This window comes from Brachyhypopomus gauderio, chromosome 2, assembly GCF_052324685.1.
Source record: "Brachyhypopomus gauderio isolate BG-103 chromosome 2, BGAUD_0.2, whole genome shotgun sequence".
NCBI lineage: Eukaryota > Metazoa > Chordata > Actinopteri > Gymnotiformes > Hypopomidae > Brachyhypopomus > Brachyhypopomus gauderio.
The window spans coordinates 42844455-42869805 of NC_135212.1; the positions used below are offsets into that span (position 1 = coordinate 42844455).

Sequence of the window (25351 nt, forward strand, 5' to 3'; positions counted from 1 at the left end):
CAGGCCACGTTTTTGTTTTGTCCCAAAGCGCCTTATCCAAAAGTTAAGAGCTCAAATGACATGGCACAGAATAAAGTTGGCATGGCATGGGATAAAGGTAAAAGGTGTACTGATGATGGGTGGAAGAAGACAAGAAGCGTCCTTTTACAGGACCTTGCAGGACAGTCATGATGCACCGTCTGATTGACAGCTTTGTGAACCAATCAGAGTGTTTCAGATGAGTGGGTGGAGCTGAGGAAGATACTTTGTCAGATGATGTGAGACATTAAACTCAAGACGTTTTAATGTCTGGAGCGACGACGAGAAGTCGTGACAGGTGAGTAGCTTCAATATGTCCCATGTTTTCCTAATTTAGCGTGTCCATGGCTCGTGTGTTCAGCTCCCAGGTCCCGTGTCACCTGTTGCCATACAAAATGTAGTTTCGATTCACTCATCTGCGCTGCAAGCTTTGTGTTCCACTCACATGCTATATATAAACCTGAATTTGTACCCATCTCTGCGTGCTGTTTGTAAAACTATTCTGTTCATTCATGGCAATTCATGGTTTCAAATCTTTTCCACACGTTTTAAATGACACGTAATTTTCTACGTTAAAATGTTTTGAATACCAAGTTAATGCCTATAATACACTCACACACTGATGAAACATTTGACGAATCTCTTGCAGATAGCTCGGAGTTCGTGGGAGAGACTGATCAACAAGGTCAGGTCATTTTGCCCAGTGCTCCGGGTTTGAAGACACGTTCACTTCTGCCTTTAAACGTAAGTGTTATAGCATAGGTATAATTTTAATCGGAAAGTTCGGTTTAAGAGCATTAGGCTATAACAAAGGCAAGTAAATCTGTGCTAGCTTCTCGTGGTTTGTATTTGCTGGGAACCTTCATCGCAGTCACAGCGTGTTCGCCGCACAACACTCATTCACAAAAGGGATTTTTTCGGTGACTTTTACTGATCTAATGACCAAGAATCGTCCCACACTCTCCACTTTATCGATATAAGGAGATGTTTGTTTTTTTTTTTTTTCGTTTTTTTCCCCCCGTGTTGTTTTAAATTTTAATCAAGACAGTGCAAGTAAAATGAAATAACACATGAATAAGTGTTTTAGTTAACTGGGCAATTCTGAAAAGTCCCACAGAAATCTCTTAGCCACGAGATACAATCAAAGAAGGAAGCGATACTAAAAAAATAGAGGAAGCTAACCTGTTTCTCGGCCAACTATATCATGAGATGTCATGAGATATCATAACTACAGTTTTGCACATTTCATATCCAGATGTCATGCTAAACCTCTCCTTGCCATATGTTTGTGTAGATGCTAAAGCTGGTGTTAGGTTTGGTCTTGCTGACCCTGGTTACCGGCTCAAAGTGTCCAAATGAAGATCTTTGTGGGGAGCAGCAGACATGTTGCCAGATCCGTTCTGGAGAATACACCTGTTGCCCCTTCCACCAGGTGAGTCAACCACAGAAGCCTTCCCAATAGATGGCAGGTATGTAGGTATGGGGAAATACCATCCACTGTCAGAAGCAGAGGTCCAGTCAGCGGTCTAATGTGTGTGTGTGTGTGTGTGTGTGTGTGTGTGTGTGTGTGTGTGTGTGTGTGTGTGTGTGTGTGTGTGTACAGGGAGAGTGCTGCGAAGACCATTTACACTGTTGCCCCGAGGGTATGCTGTGCCAAACGACAGAATCCACGTGTTCAAACACCACTCACTCACTACCCTGGGCAGAAAGGTTACCCACCCAGCACGCACGTCTTCTCAAAGTAAGATCCACAGGGGGCGTTCTGCTACGGCATCGGCAGAACACAACAACGCCTTCTTCATCACCTGTTTGCTCTTCAGACCTCTTCACGATGTGTTTCTAAAATGATTAGACTTTAGTCGTTTTGTGTTTTCATCCTATTACCCAACAGCTGAAACATTGTTGGTTCTACTCACTGAATTCCACGTCATGTGGAGGTCGTGTATTCCCGACTTCATGGGGGAAAAAGGAAGGATACAAGCAGAGGAATAAAAGGAGTGACTGACCTGTTTGTGCTTTAAATACATCTTGTCATCCTTCAGTCATTCAGAATGATCAGCACATCGACGGGCAGTAAGGATACCACGATCTGCCCCGATGACTCATCCTGCCCTCCGGAGTTCACCTGCCTCCAACAGTCTGATGGGTATGGCTGCTGCCCTGTGGCACAGGTATGCCCTCACCCAAGCTGCATGGGGGCTTCTGCACACATACGGGCCCTGCAGAAACACATAACAACCTCTGTGGGTTGGTGGGTGTGGTGAGTGGATGCCGTGATTGGGTGCATGTTTGACGGACATGACCACTGTACCGCCTCCTCTGCTTCCAGGGCATCATGTGCTTGGATGGCAAACATTGTTGCCCAGACGACCACCAGTGCACTGCGGACAGCACCTCCTGTACCAAAAAGAAAGGTGTGAAAGTCTCGTATCCAAATTTAGAGGAAGGGAAGTTTAACAATGCCTAGTAGTCACCAAAGCGGAACCCAGACAATGACATACCACATGTGTGAACGGCACTGGGTGGTTATGAAGGCCTGTTTTCTGAAGTTGCCTCTGCTTTACTGTCTGCAGAACCTGTCCAGGCTGTTATGTGTGCTGACGGGATATCAGAGTGTCCCACGGGGACCACGTGCTGTGAGGCTACAGGCCCAGGCTGGAGCTGCTGCCCGGTGTTGAGGGTACAGCTGGCATTCTGCTGGAATTATGTTCTTTCTCTACATGACATGGTGGTTCACTGGTTTGATGAAATGCCTTGTGCCCTTATCACGGCAGCTTTGAAAATATCTTCATAAAAGAATAGTTCACCAAAACTCCACTGTGGCTAACAATGCAAGGAAGTTTGGTTGTGCCAAACTGACATGATAAACTAGCCATTGCAAGATAATGACATATAACTACTACAGGGTTGCCAACTCTCACGCATTGGGCGTGAGACACACGCATTTGACCGTTTTCACACGCTCTCACGCCACACATCCGATTTCTCCCGCCAAAAAAAAAAAAATCTAGTTTATTTACCTCTGATCCATATCTATGATTCAATGAGTTACTAGTTCGCTCTGGCGCCAACCACTGGCGATCGATTGATCGCGATATAACACTTACTTGTAACATACATCTACTGATGCAACCTGGACACATCATCAGTGATGTTACCTGGGGTCACAGAGTGTTTCGGGTCTTTCATCATCATACACTCTCACCCAGGCGACCCAGTTGGGGTTGATCAGGCCCCAGATTGTGTCCAGGTAGCGCTACCCCACCCACGGGTCTGCTGTTCTTATCCACAGCCATCTTGAGGCAACCTCTGCTGCCTCGGTGGCTTCCTTGATGGCCCTTCGTTTGTTGGCCCCCGTGATGCCCAAGATGTTATATGTCTTGCAAAGCGACTGGCCCGCAAACCCTCTGCATCCCACCTCAATGGGCTCACACTGTGCTCGCCACCCGTTATTCCGGCACTCCTCCACTAGCTCAGCTTACTTTGCCCTTTTCCTCTCATTGGCCTCCTCAATACGGTCCTCCCAGGGTACGGTGAGTACGGAGAACCATATGCTTTGAGGACCTTGAGAGAAACAGCATATCTGGTCGCAGTGTTGTAGTAATTTGTATTTGTATTATATCAACAGTTTACGTTCGCCACCCCCCTCCTCAACAATTTATAAAAAACACATTGTTAAAAGCTGTTTTTGTTCAAGCACATACATACACCACACAAGCAACATCTTCGAGTATATTATGCACAAAACACTGCTTTTCTGTTCCTCAGAGAGCTTTGCCTTGTTATTCTCAACTATTTTATTGTCTGTTCTCATCATCACGTGTCTGTTGGAGTGATGTGTGTGGCTCTGTGTTTCCTGTACAGGCTGTGTGTTGTGCAGATAAAGTACACTGCTGCCCAGAAGACAGCGTCTGTGATGTAAACGGCTCCAAGTGTGTATCGTCCACCCAGCAGGAGCTGCCCATGTGGGCTAAGTTTCCTGCCCGCGTGAGAGCTGACTGGGAAGGCAGTGAATGTACGGCCCTGTGCTATAGTACCCCACGACCCTAATGAATTTCAGAAGCATTCATACTTTAATGTATGGTTCTCTATCTCTGTTTTCATTATGGCTATACTGTCTTCTGCCTGCAGCTGCAAAGATGACCAATACACCTGAAAGGACCACAGAATCACACACTCCTCTCCACATTGCATTGTCACAAGGCAAGCAAAGACATAAAAAACACACAGTGGTAGCAAAAACGTCTTAACTATTACTAATATAAAACAGATAAAGACATAACGTGCATGTGTGAACTACAATTCATATACATCCAACTACATATTAACACAAATGCAATATGTTACACTTGCTATATTTTTATATAGCTATTCTAACTATAAAACAAAAGCAAACGGTCTCATTTTGCTTATGAAGCTCTTCTTGGCTAAGTAACTAACAGTACAGAGATAATGTAATGTTACAACCTAGCCCAGAGTGAAACTCTTTGTGAACCAAGATGCGTTGACCTTGGCTACATGTGATGAAACGTTTTGTAAATACATGTGTTTATTTGGGTGTGTTGGGAGTAGAGAAAAAGACCTAAGATATGGAGTTCAGAGATTCTCTAGTACAAGAACTGGAAAAACACTGTACAAACAAGTCTGATCACGTACAGGTCTGAAGAAAGCATCATGTAATAACTCAGCCTTTCAAGACTTGATTGAATTATTCTAGAACACATTGGCAGTAGGGATTAATCACAGGAACTGCTGACGTAGGGAATATTACTGACAGTTGGTCCACATCCACAATTTTCTATTGAGAACTACACGAATACATTTGTGACTTCAACTTGCTATGTGTGTTTAGGTTCTGATGTTCCCTGTAATAGCAGTGTGTCCTGTCCTGATGGGACCACGTGCTGTAAGAATGCAGAGGGAACCTGGGGGTGTTGTCCTTTCTCTCAGGTAACTGGCCCACTGTCACACCCGTTCCTCTTCACCACTGATCACTGTGGACATCACTCAGCTCAAACGAAACCTTGGTTAAAATGTCTCTCTTAACTAATTTAGCAATTTCCAGATTATATTTTTACAAATACTTTGAAACATTCCTCTCTGGTTGTGTTACCACTTTATGGATCAGAGTGTGCGTCTTGTGGTTCTGGAGCAGAGTGGTGCAAATCTGGATATACTTGGTCTCTTTTTGTAGGCGGTATGTTGTGAGGACCTCATCCACTGCTGTCCTCATGGGAAAAAGTGTAACCTCGCTGCTATGACGTGTGACGACTCCTCAGGTTCTGTGCCCTGGCTGAAGAAGGAACCCGCCCGACCAATCAGAGGACAGAAAGTTCCTGAAACCAAGGGTACATCATATACCAACCTGCATCAGCTCAGTTGTTATTTACAGTTTTCTGCAAGTTAGACTTTAAGAACCACGGCCAACTTATTGTCATGATTAGACCCTTAGTGATCACCTTTGTGGTAAACCTAGTTTAGACTGCAAATGAAAGGATGGTGTTGGTCTATGAAAGATTTCTGAATGTTTGTCCTTCATTTTCTATTGGCATGTTTGAGATTGGGGGAACTGTATTACAAGTATGTGTGGTCATCTAATTCCATATATTGTTACTTATGTTACTTGAAAGATGAAGTCTAAATTACATAGCTATTCTAACTATAACACAAAAGCAAACGGTCTCGTTTTGCTTATGTAGCTCTTCTTGCCTAAATATCTAACAGTACAGAGATAATGTAATGTTACAACCTAGCCCAGAGTGAAACTCTTTGTGAACCAAGATGCGTTGACCTTGGCTACATGTGATGAAGCGTTTTGTAAATACATGTGTTTATTTGGGTGTGTTGGGAGTAGAGAAAAAGACCTAAGATATGGAGTTCAGAGATTCTCTAGTACCATAACTGGAAAAACACTGTACAAACAAGTCTGATCACGTACAGGTCTGAACAAAGCATCATGTAATAACTCAGCCTTTCAAGACTTGATTGAATTATTCTAGAACACATTGGCAGTAGGGATTAATCACAGGAACTGCTGACGTAGGGAATATTACTGACAGTTGGTCCACATCCACAATTTTCTATTGAGAACTACACGAATACATTTGTGACTTCAACTTGCTATGTGTGTTTAGGTTCTGATGTTCCCTGTAATAGCAGTGTGTCCTGTCCTGATGGGACCACGTGCTGTAAGAATGCAGAGGGAACCTGGGGGTGTTGTCCTTTCTCTCAGGTAACTGGCCCACTGTCACACCCGTTCCTCTTCACCACTGATCACTGTGGACATCACTCAGCTCAAACGAAACCTTGGTTAAAATGTCTCTCTTAACTAATTTAGCAATTTCCAGATTATAGTTTTACAAATACTTTGAAACATTCCTCTCTGGTTGTGTTACCACTTTATGGATCAGAGTGTGCGTCTTGTGGTTCTGTAGCAGAGTGGTGCAAATCTGGATATACTTGGTCTCTTTTTGTAGGCGGTATGTTGTGAGGACCTCATCCACTGCTGTCCTCATGGGAAAAAGTGTAACCTCGCTGCTATGACGTGTGACGACTCCTCAGGTTCTGTGCCCTGGCTGAAGAAGGAACCCGCCCGACCAATCAGAGGACAGAAAGTTCCTGAAACCAAGGGTACGTCATATACCAACCTGCATCAGCTCAGTTGTTATTTACAGTTTTCTGCAAGTTAGACTTTAAGAACCACGGCCAACTTATTGTCATGATTAGACCCTTAGTGATCACCTTTGTGGTAAACCTAGTTTAGACTGCAAATGAAAGGATGGTGTTGGTCTATGAAAGATTTCTGAATGTTTGTCCTTCATTTTCTATTGGCATGTTTGAGATTGGGGGAACTGTATTACAAGTATGTGTGGTCATCGAATTCCATATATTGTTACTTATGCTACTTGAAAGATGAAGTCTAAATTACATAGCTATTCTAACTATAACACAAAAGCAAACAGTCTTGTTTTGCTTATGTAGCTCTTCTTGGCTAAGTAACTAACAGTACAGAGATAATGTAATGTTACAACCTAGCCCAGAGTGAAACTCTTTGTGAACCAAGATGCGTTGACCTTGGCTACATGTGATGAAACGTTTTGTAAATACATGTGTTTATTTGGGTGTGTTGGGAGTAGAGAAAAAGACCTAAGATATGGAGTTCAGAGATTCTCTAGTACAAGAACTGGAAAAACACTGTACAAACAAGTCTGATCACGTACAGGTCTGAAGAAAGCATCATGTAATAACTCAGCCTTTCAAGACTTGATTGAATTATTCTAGAACACATTGGCAGTAGGGATTAATCACAGGAACTGCTGACGTAGGGAATATTACTGACAGTTGGTCCACATCCACAATTTTCTATTGAGAACTACACGAATACATTTGTGACTTCAACTTGCTATGTGTGTTTAGGTTCTGATGTTCCCTGTAATAGCAGTGTGTCCTGTCCTGATGGGACCACGTGCTGTAAGAATGCAGAGGGAACCTGGGGGTGTTGTCCTTTCTCTCAGGTAACTGGCCCACTGTCACACCCGTTCCTCTTCACCACTGATCACTGTGGACATCACTCAGCTCAAACGAAACCTTGGTTAAAATGTCTCTCTTAACTAATTTAGCAATTTCCAGATTATATTTTTACAAATACTTTGAAACATTCCTCTCTGGTTGTGTTACCACTTTATGGATCAGAGTGTGCGTCTTGTGGTTCTGGAGCAGAGTGGTGCAAATCTGGATATACTTGGTCTCTTTTTGTAGGCGGTATGTTGTGAGGACCTCATCCACTGCTGTCCTCATGGGAAAAAGTGTAACCTCGCTGCTATGACGTGTGACGACTCCTCAGGTTCTGTGCCCTGGCTGAAGAAGGAACCCGCCCGACCAATCAGAGGACAGAAAGTTCCTGAAACCAAGGGTACATCATATACCAACCTGCATCAGCTCAGTTGTTATTTACAGTTTTCTGCAAGTTAGACTTTAAGAACCACGGCCAACTTATTGTCATGATTAGACCCTTAGTGATCACCTTTGTGGTAAACCTAGTTTAGACTGCAAATGAAAGGATGGTGTTGGTCTATGAAAGATTTCTGAATGTTTGTCCTTCATTTTCTATTGGCATGTTTGAGATTGGGGGAACTGTATTACAAGTATGTGTGGTCATCTAATTCCATATATTGTTACTTATGTTACTTGAAAGATGAAGTCTAAATTACATAGCTATTCTAACTATAACACAAAAGCAAACGGTCTCGTTTTGCTTATGTAGCTCTTCTTGCCTAAATATCTAACAGTACAGAGATAATGTAATGTTACAACCTAGCCCAGAGTGAAACTCTTTGTGAACCAAGATGCGTTGACCTTGGCTACATGTGATGAAGCGTTTTGTAAATACATGTGTTTATTTGGGTGTGTTGGGAGTAGAGAAAAAGACCTAAGATATGGAGTTCAGAGATTCTCTAGTACCATAACTGGAAAAACACTGTACAAACAAGTCTGATCACGTACAGGTCTGAACAAAGCATCATGTAATAACTCAGCCTTTCAAGACTTGATTGAATTATTCTAGAACACATTGGCAGTAGGGATTAATCACAGGAACTGCTGACGTTGGGAATATTACTGACAGTTGGTCCACATCCACAATTTTCTATTGAGAACTACACGAATACATTTGTGACTTCAACTTGCTATGTGTGTTTAGGTTCTGATGTTCCCTGTAATAGCAGTGTGTCCTGTCCTGATGGGACCACGTGCTGTAAGAATGCAGAGGGAACCTGGGGGTGTTGTCCTTTCTCTCAGGTAACTGGCCCACTGTCACACCCGTTCCTCTTCACCACTGATCACTGTGGACATCACTCAGCTCAAACGAAACCTTGGTTAAAATGTCTCTCTTAACTAATTTAGCAATTTCCAGATTATAGTTTTACAAATACTTTGAAACATTCCTCTCTGGTTGTGTTACCACTTTATGGATCAGAGTGTGCGTCTTGTGGTTCTGTAGCAGAGTGGTGCAAATCTGGATATACTTGGTCTCTTTTTGTAGGCGGTATGTTGTGAGGACCTCATCCACTGCTGTCCTCATGGGAAAAAGTGTAACCTCGCTGCTATGACGTGTGACGACTCCTCAGGTTCTGTGCCCTGGCTGAAGAAGGAACCCGCCCGACCAATCAGAGGACAGAAAGTTCCTGAAACCAAGGGTACGTCATATACCAACCTGCATCAGCTCAGTTGTTATTTACAGTTTTCTGCAAGTTAGACTTTAAGAACCACGGCCAACTTATTGTCATGATTAGACCCTTAGTGATCACCTTTGTGGTAAACCTAGTTTAGACTGCAAATGAAAGGATGGTGTTGGTCTATGAAAGATTTCTGAATGTTTGTCCTTCATTTTCTATTGGCATGTTTGAGATTGGGGGAACTGTATTACAAGTATGTGTGGTCATCGAATTCCATATATTGTTACTTATGCTACTTGAAAGATGAAGTCTAAATTACATAGCTATTCTAACTATAACACAAAAGCAAACAGTCTTGTTTTGCTTATGTAGCTCTTCTTGGCTAAGTAACTAACAGTACAGAGATAATGTAATGTTACAACCTAGCCCAGAGTGAAACTCTTTGTGAACCAAGATGCGTTGACCTTGGCTACATGTGATGAAGCGTTTTGTAAATACATGTGTTTATTTGGGTGTGTTGGGAGTAGAGAAAAAGACCTAAGATATGGAGTTCAGAGATTCTCTAGTACAAGAACTGGAAAAACACTGTACAAACAAGTCTGATCACGTACAGGTCTGAACAAAGCATCATGTAATAACTCAGCCTTTCAAGACTTGATTGAATTATTCTAGAACACATTGGCAGTAGGGATTAATCACAGGAACTGCTGACGTAGGGAATATTACTGACAGTTGGTCCACATCCACAATTTTCTATTGAGAACTACACGAATACATTTGTGACTTCAACTTGCTATGTGTGTTTAGGTTCTGATGTTCCCTGTAATAGCAGTGTGTCCTGTCCTGATGGGACCACGTGCTGTAAGAATGCAGAGGGAACCTGGGGGTGTTGTCCTTTCTCTCAGGTAACTGTCCTACTGTCACACCCGTTCCTCTTCACCACTGATCACTGTGGACATCACTCAGCTCAAACGAAACCTTGGTTAAAATGTCTCTCTTAACTAATTTAGCAATTTCCAAATTATATTTTTACAAATACTTTGAAACATTCCTCTCTGGTTGTGTTACCACTTTATGGATCAGAGTGTGCGTCTTGTGGTTCTGGAGCAGAGTGGTGCAAATCTGGATATACTTGGTCTCTTTTTGTAGGCGGTATGTTGTGAGGACCTCATCCACTGCTGTCCTCATGGGAAAAAGTGTAACCTCGCTGCTATGACGTGTGACGACTCCTCAGGTTCTGTGCCCTGGCTGAAGAAGGAACCCGCCCGACCAATCAGAGGACAGAAAGTTCCTGAAACCAAGGGTACATCATATACCAACCTGCATCAGCTCAGTTGTTATTTACAGTTTTCTGCAAGTTAGACTTTAAGAACCACGGCCAACTTATTGTCATGATTAGACCCTTAGTGATCACCTTTGTGGTAAACCTAGTTTAGACTGCAAATGAAAGGATGGTGTTGGTCTATGAAAGATTTCTGAATGTTTGTCCTTCATTTTCTATTGGCATGTTTGAGATTGGGGGAACTGTATTACAAGTATGTGTGGTCATCTAATTCCATATATTGTTACTTATGTTACTTGAAAGATGAAGTCTAAATTACATAGCTATTCTAACTATAACACAAAAGCAAACGGTCTTGTTTTGCTTATGTAGCTCTTCTTGGCTAAGTAACTAACAGTACAGAGATAATGTAATGTTACAACCTAGCCCAGAGTGAAACTCTTTGTGAACCAAGATGCGTTGACCTTGGCTACATGTGATGAAGCATTTTGTAAATACATGTGTTTATTTGGGTGTGTTGGGAGTAGAGAAAAAGACCTAAGATATGGAGTTCAGAGATTCTCTAGTACAAGAACTGGAAAAACACTGTACAAACAAGTCTGATCACGTACAGGTCTGAACAAAGCATCATGTAATAACTCAGCCTTTCAAGACTTGATTGAATTATTCTAGAACACATTGGCAGTAGGGATTAATCACAGGAACTGCTGACGTAGGGAATATTACTGACAGTTGGTCCACATCCACAATTTTCTATTGAGAACTACACGAATACATTTGTGACTTCAACTTGCTATGTGTGTTTAGGTTCTGATGTTCCCTGTAATAGCAGTGTGTCCTGTCCTGATGGGACCACGTGCTGTAAGAATGCAGAGGGAACCTGGGGGTGTTGTCCTTTCTCTCAGGTAACTGTCCTACTCTCACACCCGTTCCTCTTCACCACTGATCACTGTGGACATCACTCAGCTCAAACGAAACCTTGGTTAAAATGTCTCTCTTAACTAATTTAGCAATTTCCAAATTACATTTTTACAAATACTTTGAAACATTCCTCTCTGGTTGTGTTACCACTTTATGGATCAGAGTGTGTGTCTTGTGGTTCTGGAGCAGAGTGGTGCAAATCTGGATATACTTGGTCTCTTTTTGTAGGCGGTATGTTGTGAGGACCTCATCCACTGCTGTCCTCATGAGAAAAAGTGTAACCTCGCTGCTATGACGTGTGACGACTCCTCAGGTTCTGTGCCCTGGCTGAAGAAGGAACCTGCCCGACCAATCAGAGGACAGAAAGTTCCTGAAACCAAGGGTACATCATATACCAACCTGCATCAGCTCAGTTGTTATTTACAGTTTTCTGCAAGTTAGACTTTAAGAACCACGGCCAACTTATTGTCATGATTAGACCCTTAGTGATCACCTTTGTCTTAAACCTAGTTTAGACTGCAAATGAAAGGATGGTGTTGGTCTATGAAAGATTTCTGAATGTTTGTCCTTCATTTTCTATTGGCATGTTTGAGATTGGGGGAACTGTATTACAAGTATGTGTGGTCATCTAATTCCATATATTGTTACTTATGTTACTTGAAAGATGAAGTTTAAATTCCATAGCTATTCTAACTATAACACAAAAGCAAACGGTCTCGTTTTGCATATGTAGCTATTCTTGGCTAAGTAACTAACAGTACAGAGATAATGTAATGTTACAACCTAGCCCAGAGTGAAACTCTTTGTGAACCAAGATGCGTTGACCTTAGCTACATGTGATGAAGCGTTTTGTAAATACATGTGTTTATTTGGGTGTGTTGGGAGTAGAGAAAAAGACCTAAGATATGGCGTTCAGAGATTCTCTAGTACCATAACTGGAAAAACACTGTACAAACAAGTCTGATCACGTACAGGTCTGAACAAAGCATCATGTAATAACTCAGCCTTTCAAGACTTGATTGAATTATTCTAGAACACATTGGCAGTAGGGATTAATCACAGGAACTGCTGACGTAGGGAATATTACTGACAGTTGGTCCACATCCACAATTTTCTATTGAGAACTACACGAATACATTTGTGACTTCAACTTGCTATGTGTGTTTAGGTTCTGATGTTCCCTGTAATAGCAGTGTGTCCTGTCCTGATGGGACCACGTGCTGTAAGAATGCAGAGGGAACCTGGGGGTGTTGTCCTTTCTCTCAGGTAACTGTCCTACTGTCACACCCGTTCCTCTTCACCACTGATCACTGTGGACATCACTCAGCTCAAACGAAACCTTGGTTAAAATGTCTCTCTTAACTAATTTAGCAATTTCCAAATTATATTTTTACAAATACTTTGAAACATTCCTCTCTGGTTGTGTTACCACTTTATGGATCAGAGTGTGCGTCTTGTGGTTCTGGAGCAGAGTGGTGCAAATCTGGATATACTTGGTCTCTTTTTGTAGGCGGTATGTTGTGAGGACCTCATCCACTGCTGTCCTCATGGGAAAAAGTGTAACCTCGCTGCTATGACGTGTGACGACTCCTCAGGTTCTGTGCCCTGGCTGAAGAAGGAACCCGCCCGACCAATCAGAGGACAGAAAGTTCCTGAAACCAAGGGTACGTCATATACCAACCTGCATCAGCTCAGTTGTTATTTACAGTTTTCTGCAAGTTAGACTTTAAGAACCACGGCCAACTTATTGTCATGATTAGACCCTTAGTGATCACCTTTGTGGTAAACCTAGTTTAGACTGCAAATGAAAGGATGGTGTTGGTCTATGAAAGATTTCTGAATGTTTGTCCTTCATTTTCTATTGGCATGTTTGAGATTGGGGGAACTGTATTACAAGTATGTGTGGTCATCTAATTCCATATATTGTTACTTATGTTACTTGAAAGATGAAGTCTAAATTACATAGCTATTCTAACTATAACACAAAAGCAAACGGTCTTCTTTTGCTTATGTAGCTCTTCTTGGCTAAGTAACTAACAGTACAGAGATAATGTAATGTTACAACCTAGCCCAGAGTGAAACTCTTTGTGAACCAAGATGCGTTGACCTTGGCTACATGTGATGAAGCATTTTGTAAATACATGTGTTTATTTGGGTGTGTTGGGAGTAGAGAAAAAGACCTAAGATATGGAGTTCAGAGATTCTCTAGTACAAGAACTGGAAAAACACTGTACAAACAAGTCTGATCATGTACAGGTCTGAACAAAGCATCATGTAATAACTCAGCCTTTCAAGACTTGATTGAATTATTCTAGAACACATTGGCAGTAGGGATTAATCACAGGAACTGCTGACGTAGGGAATATTACTGACAGTTGGTCCACATCCACAATTTTCTATTGAGAACTACACGAATACATTTGTGACTTCAACTTGCTATGTGTGTTTAGGTTCTGATGTTCCCTGTAATAGCAGTGTGTCCTGTCCTGATGGGACCACGTGCTGTAAGAATGCAGAGGGAACCTGGGGGTGTTGTCCTTTCTCTCAGGTAACTGTCCTACTCTCACACCCGTTCCTCTTCACCACTGATCACTGTGGACATCACTCAGCTCAAACGAAACCTTGGTTAAAATGTCTCTCTTAACTAATTTAGCAATTTCCAAATTACATTTTTACAAATACTTTGAAACATTCCTCTCTGGTTGTGTTACCACTTTATGGATCAGAGTGTGTGTCTTGTGGTTCTGGAGCAGAGTGGTGCAAATCTGGATATACTTGGTCTCTTTTTGTAGGCGGTATGTTGTGAGGACCTCATCCACTGCTGTCCTCATGGGAAAAAGTGTAACCTCGCTGCTATGACGTGTGACGACTCCTCAGGTTCTGTGCCCTGGCTGAAGAAGGAACCTGCCCGACCAATCAGAGGACAGAAAGTTCCTGAAACCAAGGGTACATCATATACCAACCTGCATCAGCTCAGTTGTTATTTACAGTTTTCTGCAAGTTAGACTTTAAGAACCACGGCCAACTTATTGTCATGATTAGACCCTTAGTGATCACCTTTGTCTTAAACCTAGTTTAGACTGCAAATGAAAGGATGGTGTTGGTCTATGAAAGATTTCTGAATGTTTGTCCTTCATTTTCTATTGGCATGTTTGAGATTGGGGGAACTGTATTACAAGTATGTGTGGTCATCTAATTCCATATATTGTTACTTATGTTACTTGAAAGATGAAGTTTAAATTCCATAGCTATTCTAACTATAACACAAAAGCAAACGGTCTCGTTTTGCATATGTAGCTATTCTTGGCTAAGTAACTAACAGTACAGAGATAATGTAATGTTACAACCTAGCCCAGAGTGAAACTCTTTGTGAACCAAGATGCGTTGACCTTAGCTACATGTGATGAAGCGTTTTGTAAATACATGTGTTTATTTGGGTGTGTTGGGAGTAGAGAAAAAGACCTAAGATATGGCGTTCAGAGATTCTCTAGTACCATAACTGGAAAAACACTGTACAAACAAGTCTGATCACGTACAGGTCTGAACAAAGCATCATGTAATAACTCAGCCTTTCAAGACTTGATTGAATTATTCTAGAACACATTGGCAGTAGGGATTAATCACAGGAACTGCTGACGTAGGGAATATTACTGACAGTTGGTCCACATCCACAATTTTCTATTGAGAACTACACGAATACATTTGTGACTTCAACTTGCTATGTGTGTTTAGGTTCTGATGTTCCCTGTAATAGCAGTGTGTCCTGTCCTGATGGGACCACGTGCTGTAAGAATGCAGAGGGAACCTGGGGGTGTTGTCCTTTCTCTCAGGTAACTGTCCTACTCTCACACCCGTTCCTCTTCACCACTGATCACTGTGGACATCACTCAGCTCAAACGAAACCTTGGTTAAAATGTCTCTCTTAACTAATTTAGCAATTTCCAAATTACATTTTTACAAATACTTTGAAACATTCCTCTCTGGTTGTGTTACCACTTTATGGATCAGAGTGTGTGTCTTGTGGTTCTGGAGCAGAGTGGTGCAAATCTGGATATACTTGGTCTCTTTTTGTAGGCGGTATGTTGTGAGGACCTCATCCACTGCTGTCCTCATGGGAAAAAGTGTAACCTCGCTGCTATGACGTGTGACGACTCCTCAGGTTCTGTGCCCTGGCTGAAGAAGGAACCTGCCCGACCAATCAGAGGACAGAAAGTTCCTGAAACCAAGGGTACATCATATACCAACCTGCATCAGCTCAGTTGTTATTTACAGTTTTCTGCAAGTTAGACTTTAAGAACCACGGCCAACTTATTGTCATGATTAGACCCTTAGTGATCACCTTTGTCTTAAACCTAGTTTAGACTGCAAATGAAAGGATGGTGTTGGTCTATGAAAGATTTCTGAATGTTTGTCCTTCATTTTCTATTGGCATGTTTGAGATTGGGGGAACTGTATTACAAGTATGTGTGGTCATCTAATTCCATATATTGTTACTTATGTTACTTGAAAGATGAAGTTTAAATTCCATAGCTATTCTAACTATAACACAAAAGCAAACGGTCTCGTTTTGCATATGTAGCTATTCTTGGCTAAGTAACTAACAGTACAGAGATAATGTAATGTTACAACCTAGCCCAGAGTGAAACTCTTTGTGAACCAAGATGCGTTGACCTTAGCTACATGTGATGAAGCGTTTTGTAAATACATGTGTTTATTTGGGTGTGTTGGGAGTAGAGAAAAAGACCTAAGATATGGCGTTCAGAGATTCTCTAGTACCATAACTGGAAAAACACTGTACAAACAAGTCTGATCACGTACAGGTCTGAACAAAGCATCATGTAATAACTCAGCCTTTCAAGACTTGATTGAATTATTCTAGAACACATTGGCAGTAGGGATTAATCACAGGAACTGCTGACGTAGGGAATATTACTGACAGTTGGTCCACATCCACAATTTTCTATTGAGAACTACACGAATACATTTGTGACTTCAACTTGCTATGTGTGTTTAGGTTCTGATGTTCCCTGTAATAGCAGTGTGTCCTGTCCTGATGGGACCACGTGCTGTAAGAATGCAGAGGGAACCTGGGGGTGTTGTCCTTTCTCTCAGGTAACTGTCCTACTGTCACACCCGTTCCTCTTCACCACTGATCACTGTGGACATCACTCAGCTCAAACGAAACCTTGGTTAAAATGTCTCTCTTAACTAATTTAGCAATTTCCAAATTATATTTTTACAAATACTTTGAAACATTCCTCTCTGGTTGTGTTACCACTTTATGGATCAGAGTGTGCGTCTTGTGGTTCTGGAGCAGAGTGGTGCAAATCTGGATATACTTGGTCTCTTTTTGTAGGCGGTATGTTGTGAGGACCTCATCCACTGCTGTCCTCATGGGAAAAAGTGTAACCTCGCTGCTATGACGTGTGACGACTCCTCAGGTTCTGTGCCCTGGCTGAAGAAGGAACCCGCCCGACCAATCAGAGGACAGAAAGTTCCTGAAACCAAGGGTACGTCATATACCAACCTGCATCAGCTCAGTTGTTATTTACAGTTTTCTGCAAGTTAGACTTTAAGAACCACGGCCAACTTATTGTCATGATTAGACCCTTAGTGATCACCTTTGTGGTAAACCTAGTTTAGACTGCAAATGAAAGGATGGTGTTGGTCTATGAAAGATTTCTGAATGTTTGTCCTTCATTTTCTATTGGCATGTTTGAGATTGGGGGAACTGTATTACAAGTATGTGTGGTCATCTAATTCCATATATTGTTACTTATGTTACTTGAAAGATGAAGTCTAAATTACATAGCTATTCTAACTATAACACAAAAGCAAACGGTCTTCTTTTGCTTATGTAGCTCTTCTTGGCTAAGTAACTAACAGTACAGAGATAATGTAATGTTACAACCTAGCCCAGAGTGAAACTCTTTGTGAACCAAGATGCGTTGACCTTGGCTACATGTGATGAAGCATTTTGTAAATACATGTGTTTATTTGGGTGTGTTGGGAGTAGAGAAAAAGACCTAAGATATGGAGTTCAGAGATTCTCTAGTACAAGAACTGGAAAAACACTGTACAAACAAGTCTGATCACGTACAGGTCTGAAGAAAGCATCATGTAATAACTCAGCCTTTCAAGACTTGATTGAATTATTCTAGAACACATTGGCAGTAGGGATTAATCACAGGAACTGCTGACGTAGGGAATATTACTGACAGTTGGTCCACATCCACAATTTTCTATTGAGAACTACACGAATACATTTGTGACTTCAACTTGCTATGTGTGTTTAGGTTCTGATGTTCCCTGTAATAGCAGTGTGTCCTGTCCTGATGGGACCACGTGCTGTAAGAATGCAGAGGGAACCTGGGGGTGTTGTCCTTTCTCTCAGGTAACTGTCCTACTCTCACACCCGTTCCTCTTCACCACTGATCACTGTGGACATCACTCAGCTCAAACGAAACCTTGGTTAAAATGTCTCTCTTAACTAATTTAGCAATTTCCAAATTATATTTTTACAAATACTTTGAAGCATTCCTCTCTGGTTGTGTTACCACTTTATGGATCAGAGTGTGCGTCTTGTGGTTCTGGAGCAGAGTGGTGCAAATCTGGATATACTTGGTCTCTTTTTGTAGGCGGTATGTTGTGAGGACCTCATCCACTGCTGTCCTCATGGGAAAAAGTGTAACCTCGCTGCTATGACGTGTGACGACTCCTCAGGTTCTGTGCCCTGGCTGAAGAAGGAACCCGCCCGACCAATCAGAGGACAGAAAGTTCCTGAAACCAAGGGTACATCATATACCAACCTGCATCAGCTCAGTTGTTATTTACAGTTTTCTGCAAGTTAGACTTTAAGAACCACGGCCAACTTATTGTCATGATTAGACCCTTAGTGATCACTTTTGGCTTAAACCTAGTTTAGACTGCAAATGAAAGGATGGTGTTGGTCTATGAAAGATTTCTGAATGTTTGTCCTTCATTTTCTATTGGCATGTTTGAGATTGGGGGAACTGTATTACAAGTATGTGTGGTCATCTAATTCCATATATTGTTACTTATGTTACTTGAAAGATGAAGTCTAAATTACATAGCTATTCTAACTATAACACAAAAGCAAACGGTCTCGTTTTGCTTATGTAGCTCTTCTTGCCTAAGTATCTAACAGTACAGAGATAATGTAATGTTACAACCTAGCCCAGAGTGAAACTCTTTGTGAACCAAGATGCGTTGACCTTGGCTACATGTGATGAAGCGTTTTGTAAATACATGTGTTTATTTGAGTGTGTTGGGAGTAGAGAAAAAGACCTAAGATATGGAGTTCAGAGATTCTCTAGTACCATAACTGGAAAAACACTGTACAAACAAGTCTGATCACGTACAGGTCTGAAGAAAGCATCATGTAATAACTCAGCCTTTCAAGACTTGATTGAATTATTCTAGAACACATTGGCAGTAGGGATTAATCACAGGAACTGCTGACGTAGGGAATATTACTGACAGTTGGTCCACATCCACAATTTTCTATTGAGAACTACACGAATACATTTGTGACTTCAACTTGCTATGTGTGTTTAGGTTCTGATGTTCCCTGTAATAGCAGTGTGTCCTGTCCTGATGGGACCACGTGCTGTAAGAATGCAGAGGGAACCTGGGGGTGTTGTCCTTTCTCTCAGGTAACTGGCCCACTGTCACACCCGTTCCTCTTCACCACTGATCACTGTGGACATCACTCAGCTCAAACGAAACCTTGGTTAAAATGTCTCTCTTAACTAATTTAGCAATTTCCAGATTATAGTTTTACAAATACTTTGAAACATTCCTCTCTGGTTGTGTTACCACTTTATGGATCAGAGTGTGCGTCTTGTGGTTCTGTAGCAGAGTGGTGCAAATCTGGATATACTTGGTCTCTTTTTGTAGGCGGTATGTTGTGAGGACCTCATCCACTGCTGTCCTCATGGGAAAAAGTGTAACCTCGCTGCTATGACGTGTGACGACTCCTCAGGTTCTGTGCCCTGGCTGAAGAAGGAACCCGCCCGACCAATCAGAGGACAGAAAGTTCCTGAAACCAAGGGTACGTCATATACCAACCTGCATCAGCTCAGTTGTTATTTACAGTTTTCTGCAAGTTAGACTTTAAGAACCACGGCCAACTTATTGTCATGATTAGACCCTTAGTGATCACCTTTGTGGTAAACCTAGTTTAGACTGCAAATGAAAGGATGGTGTTGGTCTATGAAAGATTTCTGAATGTTTGTCCTTCATTTTCTATTGGCATGTTTGAGATTGGGGGAACTGTATTAAAAGTATGTGTGGTCATCTAATTCCATATATTGTTACTTATGTTACTTGAAAGATGAAGTCTAAATTACATAGCTATTCTAACTATAACACAAAAGCAAACGGTCTCGTTTTGCTTATGTAGCTCTTCTTGGCTAAGTATCTAACAGTACAGAGATAATGTAATGTTACAACCTAGCCCAGAGTGAAACTCTTTGTGAACCAAGATGCGTTGACCTTGGCTACATGTGATGAAGCGTTTTGTAAATACATGTGTTTATTTGGGTGTGTTGGGAGTAGAGAAAAAGACCTAAGATATGGAGTTCAGAGATTCTCTAGTACAAGAACTGGAAAAACACTGTACAAACAAGTCTGATCACGTACAGGTCTGAAGAAAGCATCATGTAATAACTCAGCCTTTCAAGACTTGATTGAATTATTCTAGAACACATTGGCAGTAGGGATTAATCACAGGAACTGCTGACGTAGGGAATATTACTGACAGTTGGTCCACATCCACAATTTTCTATTGAGAACTACACGAATACATTTGTGAATTCAACTTGCTATGTGTGTTTAGGTTCTGATGTTCCCTGTAATAGCAGTGTGTCCTGTCCTGATGGGACCACGTGCTGTAAGAATGCAGAGGGAACCTGGGGGTGTTGTCCTTTCTCTCAGGTAACTGTCCTACTGTCACACCCGTTCCTCTTCACCACTGATCACTGTGGACATCACTCAGCTCAAACGAAACCTTGGTTAAAATGTCTCTCTTAACTAATTTAGCAATTTCCAAATTATATTTTTACAAATACTTTGAAACATTCCTCTCTGGTTGTGTTACCACTTTATGGATCAGAGTGTGCGTCTTGTGGTTCTGGAGCAGAGTGGTGCAAATCTGGATATACTTGGTCTCTTTTTGTAGGCGGTATGTTGTGAGGACCTCATCCACTGCTGTCCTCATGGGAAAAAGTGTAACCTCGCTGCTCAGTCGTGTGACGACCCCTCAGGTTCTGTGCCCTGGCTGAAGAAGGAACCCGCCCGACCCAGTGAAGATCAGAAGCCATTGGCTAAAGGTCACAAATCTTCAGGCGGCGTTCTCTGTGACTCCAGTCATTCCTGCCCTGATTCCACCTCTTGCTGTAAAGACTATAATGGGCACTGGCAGTGCTGCCCTTTCCCTCAGGTACAGTTTCTCATTCCATCATCACCTGGTCCTGTGTGAATATATGCAAATGAATCTCTCCCCTTGAATTGTACTGCAGCCAACTCAGAAACAAAGAGGTATTTGTAGCGTCCAGTCCTGTCAGCCAGTGAATTCTGTATCTTGACCTCCTAGTTTACATAATTTTTTATTAGGCTTTTATTTCTGATTTGGAGGACTTCTTGACTCTTGGACAACAGAAATGCATGGGAATGAGCATAATGTCTCTTAGGGTTATGAGACCAACAAAAGGAGACATTGTAAAAGTCACTATTTTTTTTTTTGTAATTACCGTAAGCATCGACCTGGTTTGGTTCAAAAATACCTTCTTGATTCTTTCTAAAATACAATTCAGAATAACCACAGCTAGGCAGAGCCAAGCCATGCCCTCATTAAAAAAGGATGTCAGAGATAAGAACATAAATCAAATATTAAAAACACGGAAAATGTTCTATGGGACCAGTTCACTTCCTATTTGCTTCAGCAATTAAACATTTAGGGCCCTAATCCAACCTTAACCCAACACTGGCTCAACCCAACATTGCTTTACACCAACACTTTTGTAACCCAACATTGCTTTAACCCAATGCTGCTGTAACTCAACACTGCCTTAACCCAACATTGAGTTAACCCAACACTACCTTAACCCAACATTACTATAATCCATCACTGCAATAACCCAACATTGTCTTAACTCAACACTGCTGTAAACTAACACGGTCTTCCCCCCAGGGTGTATGCTGTAAAGATCACTTCCACTGTTGTCCACATGATTCCACCTGCAACTTTAGCACACTTACCTGCAACCATGGCAACAGCTCTGTACCAATGGCTGTGCTAGAGGACACCTACAGCCACCCATCACAGGAGGGCCAGGAGGAAGCAGAGATGGAGAGAAGTGGCAATGTGATGAATGTTCAATGTGATGAACAGACTTCCTGTCCTGATGGCACTACTTGCTGCTTTATGCATAATTTCCAGAAATGGGGCTGTTGTCCTCTACCTAAAGTAAGAGCACTGTCGCTGTGTCTCGCCACATGCTTATACCTCTCCGCCTTAATGAACCGCTCCACCTTAATGAACCGCTCCACCTTAATGAACCGCTCTGCCTTAATGTACCACTCCACCTTAATGAAACACTCCGCCTTAATGACCCGCTCCACCTTAATGAAACACTCCGCCTTAATGACCCGCTCCACCTTAATGACCCGCTCCACCTTAATGAACCGCTCTGCCTTAATGAACCATTTCACCTTAATGAACCGCTTTGCCTTAATGAACCACTTCACCTTAATGAACTGCTTTGCCTTAATGAACCACTCTGCCTTAATGAACTGCTCCTACTTAATGGACCGCTCCACCTTAATAAACCATTCCGCCTTAATGAACTGCTCCACCTTAATAAACCGTTCCGCCTTAATAAACCACTTCTCCTTAATGAACCGCTCCACCTTAATGAACCGCTCCGCCTTAATGCACCACTCCACCTTAATTAAACACTCCGCCTTAATGATCTGCTCCACCTTAATGAACCTCTCCACCTTAATAACCCGCTCCACCTTAATAAACCGTTCCGCCTTAATAAACCACTTCTCCTTAATGAACTGTTCCACCTTAATGAACTCACTGAGTCCCCCCATCTTCCTAGGCCGTGTGTTGTGAGGATGGGGAGCACTGCTGTCCTGAGCACTATAAGTGTGATGAGAGTCAGACCTCGTGCATTAAGGGGGACGTGGTCATGCCCTGGTACGCCAAGCTGGCGTCCCACAGCAGTCCTGTCTCTGTCCTCGGCTCCGGAGGCCTGTGGTGTGACGCACAGACAAGGTGCTCTGAGGGACAGTCCTGCTGCCGGTTAAGCACGGGAGAGTGGGCATGTTGTCCTCTACCTGAGGTACATGTCCATGTATGTCCAGACACTAGTTTATTCTCTCTGTTTGTAATAAATACTGCCATGACAGTAAAATATGAAAATGTCCTTACAACATTTTACTGAGGGCGTGTGCTTAATTAGAAATATGAAGTATGGCAACAACAAAGACAAAATACTTCCTCATGTGAGTGACATCACAGTTTAAGAGCAGGTTTAGGTGTTGTCTACAGAAAGGTCGCTGGAAAACCCCCAGAGATCGTGTACTGGTACTAACTGCTCTTCCTGCTTTAGCTGCAGCATTGGAACGAGGTATTTTTACACCAGTTTATTCCCGGTTTTGACTTCCCAGGCTGTGTGTTGCTCTGACGGAGAGCACTGCTGTCCAACTGGCTACTCCTGCGATGTGGACTCAGGGTCCTGTGTGAAGACCATCGGGCTACCGATGGAGACCTTATCCCACATCCAAAGCCTACACAATGACATCAAGTGTGATAGTGAATTTAGCTGCAAAGACAGTGAGACCTGCTGTAAGATATCCCAGACCGCCTGGGGCTGCTGCCCATTGCCAAAGGTACCAAATACATTTGTTCACCAACGTTCACCAAAGGTCTTTAATACAGAAAATGTAAATACAAAAAGGATTTTGCAATATTCCCTTTTATTCACCTGACATCAGAAAGTAGGTGAAGTCTACAGGTCTTTATTGATTCTCCTGTGAAGCATACTCACCTGTCCACCTCTCCCTCTGTCCACCCTCCTCTTCCTCCCTCTCTCCTGCCACACCTCCTCTCCAGGCGGTGTGTTGTAGTGACATGCAGCACTGCTGCCCAGAAGGGTTCACCTGTGATGACAGCGGCATGTGTTACCCAGCAACAGACTTCAGCTGGGACAACTGGCAGGTTTTCTTCTCCAAGAAGGAACGACCTGGGGTCCTATGAACTCAGCTCAGTGTGTAACTGATTCATCACACAGCTAAATCACCAGTTTCCATATAAATATTACACTAATCTGGGTATATGTAATCAAGGAATACACATTGAGAACAATTCTTTTTTTTAAGAAATTAAAAATTCAGACTGCTGATTGTTACTTGAAGATCTTTTTGCACTATTAATCTCACTGACCATCAACCTATTCAGAATGAGCACGTGTTACTGTTGTCAGCATCACATTAATTTAGTCTTTTTTCCGCCTGAGAACATACTGTTGGATGAAACATCGAATAATGGCTGCCATCTAGTGGTTGAACACCTGCTATTTTGTATAAACCAAACTGTTCTTATGACACTCCTCGTTTTAAGAAATTGGGAGACGTTTTTCAGGATAACGACACATTCATCACGGTGAATCGCTAAGTAACTACTTTGTAGCAACAGGTAACCTTATTTCGCTGGGTACGAACACGTTTTTTCTTCATTGTATCTTCTTCGTAACAACGTTGCATTCCTTTTGGTGCAAGGTTTGAACTGTGATAAGAACTATTTAACAACCTGTTAGAACATCTGATTTGACGGTGTAAATCAATTGCTTCAACCTAAATAAAAGCTTTTAACAAATTATAAACATCACTGAAAATGTACCATTTTCTACCTAAAAATTTGAATGCAGCTTTATACATTTAGGGGTGACCTCCAATAACCCCTCGGCACGTGTTGACAACTGTCTGGTCGTGATTTACAAGCTGCGTATCAATATCAGACCCAGGTCATTGGTGAAATCGCGTCATAGGAAAACAGACGCAATACGCGATAAAAGCATGGCAAACATTAGAGAATGGTAAAATGTTATTTATTGTCTGTTCCTGTTTCAAGACAGGATTGTCTAAGGTATGTTCATAATTCTGTCAAGTAGGCACACTTTAAACAAATCCAGCACAATATCCTCGACCTCCATAACATCCACACCAACTATGAGGCCATCAGTGCACCCACACTAAACTCATTTAAGGGAGAAACACACTCGTAAACAGGCATGAAAATGGGTCAGGGGTTAAAAAGGTGAGAAGACCGGGGGGCGGGGCATGTGACGTCATTGGGATACGGCGACGGGGCGTTGACATGTGGGGGGGCGTTGACATGTGACGTCATGGGGATACGGCGACAGGGGGGTGGCTGCTGGTGTACGGGGGTACAGCGACATGTGATGCCAAATATTACGGAGCCCGTAAGGTGACATCATGTAAAAAATATAATAACGCATGGCCACGACTTAAGCCTGGTTTATACTTTTGCGAGCGACCGTAGCGCGCGGCTCCGCCCACCTCGCGCGAGCGGTGTAGGCGTTTATACTTTCGCGAACGTCGCGAGCGTCGCTGCAGTGTTCTCCGAAACGATAGGTGGCGATAGGAGAATAAAAAACCCCTGCAAAACCAGTGAAAGAACATTTTTACCTGACCAGAGACTTTGGCTGTGTTCGAAATAGACTACTACATACTGGATACTGCATACTGGACTCAGTGTATACTGGATACTGCATACTGGTCCTCGTAGTAGTATGCAGTACAGTTTCCAGTATGCGACAAAAGCAAAGCACACTACGGGGTCACGTGAACGTAGCGTTGCATGATGGGATGCAGTACACCACGAAGATAGCTCTGTTCGCGTACT

At 42.3% G+C, this 25351-nt stretch overlaps 1 protein-coding gene across 1 annotated transcript; it reads left to right on the forward strand.

Annotated features, from left to right (window-relative positions):
• The first annotated feature begins 192 nt into the window (after positions 1-192).
• On the forward strand, positions 193-24308 carry grna (granulin a). The gene is made up of 39 exons (XM_076996676.1): positions 193-316; positions 668-762; positions 1313-1450; positions 1622-1759; positions 2061-2189; positions 2348-2432; positions 2592-2698; positions 3883-4033; positions 4150-4221; positions 4871-4968; positions 5213-5366; positions 6153-6250; positions 6495-6648; positions 7435-7532; positions 7777-7930; positions 8717-8814; positions 9059-9212; positions 9999-10096; positions 10341-10494; positions 11281-11378; positions 11623-11776; positions 12563-12660; positions 12905-13058; positions 13845-13942; positions 14187-14340; positions 15127-15224; positions 15469-15622; positions 16409-16506; positions 16751-16904; positions 17691-17788; positions 18033-18186; positions 18973-19070; positions 19315-19468; positions 20255-20352; positions 20597-20857; positions 21608-21883; positions 22524-22766; positions 23095-23316; positions 23540-24308. The coding sequence occupies exons 3-39, from the start codon at positions 1313-1315 to the stop codon at positions 23681-23683; spliced, it is 5088 nt and encodes a 1695-aa protein (XP_076852791.1). The 5' UTR covers positions 193-316; positions 668-762; the 3' UTR covers positions 23684-24308.
• The last annotated feature ends 1043 nt before the right edge of the window (positions 24309-25351 follow it).

Bases quoted from the DNA above. Each gene is read 5' to 3' on its own strand.
- grna (XM_076996676.1), top strand. From the start codon at position 1,313: ATGCTAAAGCTGGTGTTAGGTTTGGTCTTGCTGACCCTGGTTACCGGC. The intron at 13,943-14,186 runs GTAACTGTCCTA...CTCTTTTTGTAG, and splicing joins GGTGTTGTCCTTTCTCTCAG to GCGGTATGTTGTGAGGACCT. The intron at 14,341-15,126 runs GTACATCATATA...ATGTGTGTTTAG, and splicing joins GAAAGTTCCTGAAACCAAGG to GTTCTGATGTTCCCTGTAAT.